Genomic DNA, 9,366 nt, shown 5'->3' with positions numbered 1-9,366 from the left:
GTGTCACACTGCAGAACAGCTCCTAACAGCATGTCCTGTGAGCCTATGCAGAGAAGGGGAATGAAAGAATAGCCTGGCGATGGAAGTCGTCACCTCCAAGTGACTCTGGATGGCCCTTCATTCTGACTTGTTGAAAACAAGACCCCAGAGGTGCTTCTGTCTTCCCTCAGAACAGTCCTCACTCGCACAAAGGAGAACAGATGGACTCTTGTTCATATTCCCCAGTTACAAAATAGCTCACACAAGCCTCTAATTTTCCCTCCATAATTTGGGTTTTTTAGTTTGTTTGGTTTTGTTTTTTGTTTGTTTGTTTTTGATAGGATCTTATATAATAGACCAAAACAAGACTCCCATTATATATGTAGCCAAATATGGATTTTCTTGTTCCCCTGATTCCATGTCCAGAGTGCTAGGATTATAGATTATAGAACCATGATAGGATTCTCTCTGAGTACAGGGCCAAGTTCTAAACCAATTTGACTCGCAAATCAGGTTTAAGGGATCCTAGGATTTTGAACCAACTGCAGAGTGACTTCCCATGAAAGCTTAGAATCAGAGGAGAAAGGAACAAGGGCCATTAAAGAAACTAACCTCAGCCCAAGGACATTGCCTGCACTGTCCCAGCTTGGCCAAGCATGGTGCCATGTATTTGACCTAAATCTCTCATGGAATCCTTAAGATCAGTACTGCCCTAACAATCATTCTCATTTTTCCAGATAGAAAACTGAAAATTAAGAGAGGCTGAAACCTATGCAGTTCCTAGTTCCTGTCACTCATCATTCACCTGGGCCAGTGCAGCTAGGATCCTCACTTAAATATGCAACATTCTAGAAGGCATTCAGTCTCCTTTTTCTGAAGACAAGCTAGTAGAACAATTGCTACATGCAGCTAACCCAAGAAGCCTGCCTTTAACCAAAAGGAAGAGGTCAGCCCAGCTCTGAAGACCAGGGGATTAAATATTTAATGAGATGCATCTGTGGACTGCATCTCCAGAAGGAAAGAATCATCAAAGTCTTTTCCACCTGCCGGCTGTTAATGCTATCACCCAAACCAAGCTGTCCTTGTGTGTATATAAAGGAATCTCTCCTGGTGGATGTGGGCTAGTGGAAGAGAAAGGATGGCTAGGCAGACTCTAGGTAGCACTCTGTGGCTTCTGCTGGACATCTTACTATGTTTCCCATTCTGTCCTCCTTTGAGTGGGCAGTATGTGACCGAGATGCCAGGTGTACTCCACTGTGGGCTACAGAACTTCCAGTTTACCATGAACCTCAGCCTGGAGGCAGAGAGTCCTGAGTTAACAGCTTGGGGTAAGTCAGACTAACCAGGTTCCTACTTTTAAACTTCCTCAACCCTTTCCTCCTTTTAAAATCTTCACAGCCCCTACCTACAGAATGAATAGTTGAAATTGCTACTTCCAAATTTGCCTTGTCTTGTATTTTTCTGAATGAAGGAATTCCCTTGGGGTCAAGTGGTGGGTCTGGTTATCCACCAATACTTAACCACTGTGCTTCTCACGTTTGACCTGCCCTAGATAGCCAAGGGCTGCCACACAAGCTAAAGAATGATTCTGACTGTGGTACGTGGGTGATGGACAGACCTGGTGGCCCCCTGGTGTTGGAAGCTATGTACAATGGCTGCTATGTCACTCTGAGGGTAAGTAGACCCCAGATATCAGAGAAGAATCCTTCCTACCACCAGCCAGGCTGATCACTGTTGCTTGTCTCTTCAGGGCTCCTACTATGTCATGGTAGTTGGAGTGCAAGGGGTGGATGTAGCTGGCCATATGGCAGGAGCAATGAAGAGACTGCTTAAGTGCCCTTTAGGTCTTCAAGGTAAGTGTAGAAAACATTTAGGCTAGGGGAAGGTCCTGCCTAGAAGGTGCTCTTCGGTTACTCCTGTCTATTCCAGGTAGCATCAACAAATGATGCTAAGAAGGACTCCTCCCTCCATGTCAGCCCTTAGGAAAATTAACTGTAGAGGCTGAGGCTGGGCTTGGTTAGGAGTTGGCACCTTACTTCCTGACCCAAGGCTCTTGGTTCTGATGGGTCTCTCGCCAAGCACTTTCACTTGTGATTTACAAAGTTGGAATTTAAATGAGAATTACCTCCTTGCTGGAACCAGGAGCCTTCTCACCCTTTGGAATGGGTGGAAAACAAAAGTTAGCAATAGGAAATAGCCAGAGAAGACATCTCATGCTGCAGTCTTCCATCTCCATCTGGGGACACTTGATCATTTAACTAAGAAACCTAGGCAATTCTATATTGAAAGCTACTGTAAGTCCTATGGCATGGGAAGCTCCTGTGGTATCTATCACCCATGGCAAAGCTTGATAGGTCCCTCTAAAGATCTAGAAAGGTGGTCATTGGGAGGCATGTGAAGAGCCTCACTGCTCCTACACGAACTGGGAGAATGTTTTCCTCAGTAGGGATCCATTTCAAGAGACTCTGACAAGGTGACTTAATATTGATCTTCCTTTGGGATTTAATCCAGTGAGTAGAGTCAACAGGCTTATTAAGGTGGTCTGGATATTCTGGAGTTCAAAGCCCAGGTTTTATGACAGGATGGCTCACTGAAGGACCACCCTGCTGCCTAGATTGAGCTCCTCTTCCCTTCTCAATATCCAGCCCCAGGTACTCTGAGCACTGAAGTGTGCAAGCCTGTGCCAGTAAAGGAAAGGCTGCCCTGTGCTCCCTCACCCATCTCTCAAGGAGACTGTGATGAGTTAGGTTGCTGCTACAGCTCTGAAGAGGAAGAGGTGGGCTCCTGTTACTATGGAAACACAGGTATATGCTTCCATCTCAATTCAGTTGAGAAAAGGGGGCTTAGTGATTGCTGGTGACATCAGAGCAGGGAAAGCTTTATTCAGCCAGCAAATAAAAAGCAACTGGTTGCTAGTGGATGGGCAATGCTGCCTAGAACTAGAACTTTCTATAGCCTTTCACTGTCTAATCTAGAAGTCAAATATAAAGGAAACCTGCAGGGACATTAAGAAATTAAGTCTAAGTGACAGGTACTTACTAATTGAACTCTTTTGTTTTCCCAAGGAACAGCCACTTGAGTGGCTGGTGGTATAAAGATTGTGTTTAGAAAGAATCCTGCCCAAGTGATTATTCACATGCCCCATATCAAGCTTGAAGGTTTCCTAGTACATTAAACATGCAGAGCCCAGTTCTAAGCAGTAAAAGATGGCAGGTGCTCCCACACCTGCCCTACAAATGCAGGTGTAGCCAACTTACAGCTGTGTCTCAGTGACTGTGGCAAGGCTTTGGTGCACGTGGTCATTGGGAGCCTGTTGCCATGTCATCAGTAGAAATTCCAACTTCACTATGGGGACACCTGAAGCAAATGAGTTATTAGACTCAGGTCCACCTGGCTCCATCTCAGGAGTGACCTGATCTCACCCATCTCTGGTGTTGCAGTGACCTCCCAGTGCACCAGAGGGGGCCGCTTCTCCATTGCTGTGTCCAGGAATGTGACCTCGCCACCCCTGCGCTTGGATTCACTACACTTGGTCTTCAGGAGTGACAGTGGATGTGATCCTGTGATGGCAACGCCCACCTTTGTCCTGTTCCACTTTCCATTTACTTCCTGTGGGACCACAAGGCAGGTGAGAAGAGTGCCTTGGGGGTGGGGGTGGAGGCAGTGCCTGAGTGGTTAGGAGATAAGTTGAGATATTACAGTCATGAGGAACATCCCTGACCACTGCCTGCTGTCTAGAACAGTCTCTAGGGCAAAAAAGGCCTTGCTTAGAGGATGGCCACTTCTGTTGGCACTCAGCAAATGCCTCTGCCATGGTCCCAGCTTTTCCCCCACCATTCTGTAGGGAGCAAATACAAGGAACAGATTCTTCACACTTGCAGAATGTAGGGTAATCAGGAGGAGGATGCTGACTTGGATTGGAGTGGTCCATTTGCCTAATCTTCAGTACTTAAATCATCTCTCATTCCTTGGTTCTGCATCAAGCATAAGCCCTACTTTTCCACGTTATTCACAGACAGGACACCCTGCCTCTCTGTAGGGATCAGAAAATAAGATACAATATAGGACAAGGCTAAGAGTTTGGTCTGGGCAACATGGATGTGCTATTCAGTCAATAGATAGAAATGACAGCTTCTCTTTACCCATTGGACAGATCACTGGAGACCAGGTCGTATATGAAAATGAGCTAGTGGCCACTCAAGATGTGAGAGCCTGGGACAGTGGCTCTATTACCCGAGACAGCATCTTCAGGTAATCACTTTTGACCTGTAGGCCTTTTCTTCATAAGGCAAGAATCCTGGGGTAAACTGAGCCCACTATAGAACACTTCTCAGCAATAGGTGAATCTGCCTGCTACCTCAGTTTACCACTCATGTAGACTGCTGTGTATATATTACCTGGGTCTCTGCTCCCAACACAAGACTTCTTTCTGTTCCTTCCACCTTGTGGAGACTTGTTTCTCACCTGGGCCCCTTCATTTTTACCTTGTCTAGGTCATGGCTGAGAGAATTCCTTTTCAGACTTGATCTCCTCAGGTCTTACACTTGAGCTTCACTACTATAGATTAAAGCAAAAAAGTACTATTGTTGCCTTGAGATCCCTGTGAGATAACTCCTATGTTGCTCCTCTCAGCACTTGATGCTCTCAGCCTCTCCAACCTTAGGCTTGTCCTTGCATGGAGCCTCCATGAGGCACCTTCACTTGGCTTCTTACCAGTCATTTTCATGCTTCATATCCCCTCACCTGTAAGACATTCACAAATTACCTGCTTTGCACTAGTCACCTTGTCTCATGCAGCATACTTGTTTCTTACAAGGTTTTCTCACCAACTCATACTGGTCCTATTTGCATAGTAACAATGGAAAACAGCTCTTAGGACAAAAATCACCTCTAATTTAAACCTACCGAATGCTGCTCTGGAGTTAAAATCGGCAGGTGTGGCCAGCATACCCATACTACTAAAATCTTATTTTCCTACAGGCTCCGAGTCAGCTGCAGCTACTCCATTCTCAGCAGCATATCCCCAATTAATATGCAAGTGCTGGGTCTCCCACCACCTCTTCCTAAGATGCAGCCTGGGCCTCTCAATCTGGAGCTTCAGATTGCCAAGGGTAAGCCCTTCCTAGTCAGTGAATCACACTGGAAGTCTGTCAGTCTGACTTGGCAACACGACATTTGTACGGGTATTTAGGATATGAAGCTAATTGCTAGTAGTTCCTAGTTCTGATGGTAAGTTTAACAGTGTGTGTGTGTGTGTGTGTGTGTGTGTGTGTGTGTGTGTGTGTGTGTGTGTGTGTAGGGGAGGGAATGGGAATGAGAATGTAGAGTTCAACCTCAGATCATTTCCTTGTGTGCCATCTACATTTTTCCTGAGATGGGATCTCTCATTGGCCTGGAGTTTCTATCTCTGCTTTGCTAACTCTAGGATTATAAGCACAGATCATCAAGCCTGGTCTTTTCATATGGGTTCTCAGGGTCGAGTTCAGATACCCATGCTTCTATAGGCAGGTATTTTATCTACTAAGTATCCCCTAGCTCCACTTTAATTCTGGTTTTCATTGTGCAGATAAAACCTATGGTTCTTACTATGGTGCTAATGACTACCCACTGGTGAAATTACTCCAGGATCCTATCTATGTTGAAGTCTCCATCCTTCACAGAACAGATCCCTCTTTGGGGCTACTGCTAGAGCAGTGTTGGGCCACACCTGGCCCTAAGCCTTTTCATCAACCACAGTGGCCAATCCTGGTGAAGGGGTAAGTGGCTCCTCCATGTACCTGGGTGGTCCCCCAAATAAGCCCATCCTCACAACTGTGGCTCTTGGCTTAGATGCCCATATGCTGGAGACAACTATCAGACCAAAAGGATCGCTGTCCAGAAAGCATCAAGGCCCTTCCCTTCTCATCACCAACGCTTCAGCATCTCTACCTTCAGCTTCACCAATGATGTAAGGGAGAAACAGGCTTTTGGTGGACAGGTATGGTATCTCCTTCCACACTCTTGTAAAATTTTAAAATCTCCAGAACTCAGGACGGTTTTACTCCTCTACCACCTCTCTAAGGTGGTTCTTTGACCTTCAACATTGGCTCTTGATATTGAGGGCAGCTTCTTCAAGGTGTTACCAAGAACATGAGTGCCATCTGACACCTGGACTCTGGTTCTTCAAGACTATTGTGACATTAACTTAGGCAGATGGCTATAACACTTTCTCAACTTTTTGGAGATGAGGTATGGGGTTGGGAGATGTCTGATATGGAAAATGTCTATATGATATTGACTTGTTAACCTTCAGGTATACCTGCACTGCAGTGCACTGGTCTGCCAGCCCGCTGGGACACTGTCCTGCATGGTAATCTGTCCTGCTTCAAGGAGTGAGTATCTTAGCTGTATGCATCCAGACCTAAGTGAATCCTGAAGTCCTACTGTGTTAGCCTCTGTCGTTAACAAAGAGTTTATCTCATTAATGAAGTTTCCCTCAGTACTAACTGCACTGAGGGCAGAGCTGACTAGATTGCCACAATCTCGGGTTTTTAAAAACTATAATTCAATTTATACCAAATTTGACTAAACCAGAAGCCAAATTCAAGTCTTCATGCTTGCATACATAGCAAGAACATTACTAACTGACTTATTTCCTCAGACAGCCACTTGTCAACTTTTTCCTTTTACATCTGGCCAGTTTTCAAAAGTAGATGTCCTGACCTACCTGAATGCAGGTCTTCAATGTGCCCTTAAAGGTACACAGGTTGAAGAATTAGACACAGAGTATGCTCTGGGGTTGGCCAGACCCTGACCTCCTTATAAATGTAAATGCTTCTACTTGACCCACTCACTTGCACTTGACTAGTCTCTGAATTGTAGAAAACACCTAAGGATTCAAGAATCATGAATTACAAGAAAAAAGCAACTCTTAGGAATTCAATGTACATAGTGTAAGACAGATGTAAGTCAATTCTGATGATGCCCAATATTCCCACTGTAAGCCAATTCTGATTATGACCATTATTCCCAGTTGTAAAGACAATAGATTGACTTTTCTCAGATCATTTAACTGACAGATAGACATAGGATTAGAACAGCTTGTGTCCTCACTTCCTGTTTGAACACATAACCTCTGGAATATAAAGGAACTGAATGCTATTGCCAGTGTTCTTTTTTCTAGGAGAGGATGTTAGTTGCAGGGCGGGGGATGTGGTGGTAGAGATCATTGAATGTGATTGTCTATGTCCAACTCTTGGTGAACTGAAATAACACTTTCACAGAGTTAAACTGAAAATCTTTGACTTGATTGGGTTTGTATAAACACACAAGAAAAGGTTTTTATAAGATGTGAAATGGAGATGTGTGCATCAAGGGATTTGGCTTTGTATACATGAGCCAAGGGACTAAGGAACAACTGAAATTTACAACCAATTGCAAGCTCTCATCTCTCGACCAGGAAGAAAATCTGAGCTTCATTTTGAAAACAACACTGCCAGCATCTCTAGCAAGGGCCCTGTGATCCTTCTCCAATCCACTAAGGACCCTAAAGACATTCTTCATAGATACTCAAGTGAGTGGGAAGATATCAAATTACCAGCTACTTAGCTAGTTACAATCCTGCATGCTTGTAATCTCAGCACTTGGAAAGCGAGGCAGGAGGGTGATTTCTAGTTAAAGCACAGCCTTGCTACGTAGCAAGTCGCAGTCATTCCCCTCATCCTTAAAAGTTGCTTTCTTGCCCTGTTCCTTAGTGTTCAATGTATGTTCCCCCCCAAAAAAAAGTAGTCACCATTCCTATAGAAGACTACTTGCTTCTGTCAAGATCTAGGATAGCTTGGGCTGATTCAGCACACACTAACCCACCTTTCCATTCCACAGGCACCCCCATGGATTCCCCTGCTCTGTGGGTAGTAGGACTTTCTGCAGTAACAATCATCATTGGAGTCTTGTTAATATTCTACTTGGCCATCAGAAAACCAAGATGACGATCAAGTGTGTCAATAAAAACTGACTACCTTCCCAACATGTGATGGGCTTCTCATTTGAAAGCTAGTCTGATTCTGACTGAACACCTCAATTTATCTGAGCATCTCACTTTTCTCACTTAGGGAAGGCATCTCAACTCAACTGAGCAAAGAGTAACATACTGCCCTTTTATTTCAGCTCTCATACCTGAGAAGCACAGTGTTTTGGTAGCACATGGTTCAAGAGGGCAGGGGTCAAACATACATACCTAACTAAATATTTTGACTAACAAGGTTTTATAAACTAGAGGTATAGGAATTTTCAAGCAGAGAGAACTAGTCTAGGTAGCTACAACTCTCTCGGACTGCTGGGGTTTGGATTTTAAGGAGACAGTCAGCAGATCACAAGAGGAGCTAGTTTAAACCAATCACTGAAAGGCCATGTCTGTACACATTTGTAATCCTAGCACATGGGATCCCCAAGATAGTTGACAAGTTAAAGGCCAGCCTAGGCTACATAGGAGACCCTGTCATTTAAAAAAAGTCAGGAAAAGTAGCTCTGTATTAGAGCAACTGCCTGTCCTATTCAAAGCCATGGTCTTGAATCCTACCACCACCCCTGAAACATTACCAACCCTACTTCCAGTGAATGATTTAAGAGATCTGAATCAAGGCTTATAGTTGCATTTCTAACTACTACAGCTTCTAATCCAAGGGCAAGAGCGAGGGTACAGGTGGCAGTAATAGAGATCAATTTGTGATAAAAACTGACTCACCTTAGCCATCACAAGTAGACAGAACAATGTGAGAATGTATCAATTTCAAAAATACTCATAGCTGCAAGTCCCCTATGTTAGCTTCTGAAGATCAGCATATTTTTATAGCATGTCTTGTGAACATTAGTAGAAATTATTGTGTACTGCCAGATGTTGGACTGAGGTTTTTCTCTAGTTTTTTTGTTTGTTTTTTTTTTTGGGGGGGGTTTGTTCAGGCTGACTTCAAGCTCTTTATATAGCCAAGATTCACCATAAGCTCTTAATCCTTCTGCCTCCTATTCCAAAACTCTGGGATTACAGGAAAGCACCACCATCCCATTTCTACCTTGCTGGGGATTGACCTCAGAGTTTGAGAATTCTAGGTAAGCACCCTACCAATTGAGTATATCCCCTAAATCTATTTTTATATATACATGAATATATACTAATATATTTATATTACATATAACATCAATACATATACATACATATACACATCTTAATAGTAAAACTATAAGAGCATTGATAGGAAGCTATAGAAAAGTGTTTCCTACAAACATTTGCATCAGGCTAACTGGGATAAATGAATATAAGACATAGATGAGGTTTAAGTTAAAAATACTTGATATCATAAATTTGTTGAATACAATGCACAAAACCAGAAAAATGTCACCTAAACTAAGTTC

General features: G+C 43.7%; 1 protein-coding gene across 1 annotated transcript; it reads left to right on the top strand.

Annotated features, from left to right (window-relative positions):
* Window positions 1-1,117: 1,117 nt before the first annotated feature.
* Window positions 1,118-7,946, top strand: Zp4 (zona pellucida glycoprotein 4). Its single transcript, XM_036187005.1, has 12 exons — window positions 1,118-1,307; window positions 1,532-1,653; window positions 1,730-1,832; window positions 2,625-2,783; window positions 3,420-3,607; window positions 4,133-4,230; window positions 4,960-5,090; window positions 5,546-5,735; window positions 5,809-5,956; window positions 6,272-6,350; window positions 7,418-7,531; window positions 7,840-7,946. The coding sequence occupies exons 1-12, from the start codon at window positions 1,118-1,120 to the stop codon at window positions 7,944-7,946; spliced, it is 1,629 nt and encodes a 542-aa protein (XP_036042898.1).
* The last annotated feature ends 1,420 nt before the right edge of the window (window positions 7,947-9,366 follow it).

This window comes from Onychomys torridus, chromosome 5 (assembly GCF_903995425.1).
Source record: "Onychomys torridus chromosome 5, mOncTor1.1, whole genome shotgun sequence".
NCBI lineage: Eukaryota > Metazoa > Chordata > Mammalia > Rodentia > Cricetidae > Onychomys > Onychomys torridus.
This window is presented reverse-complemented; position numbering and strand designations above follow the sequence as displayed.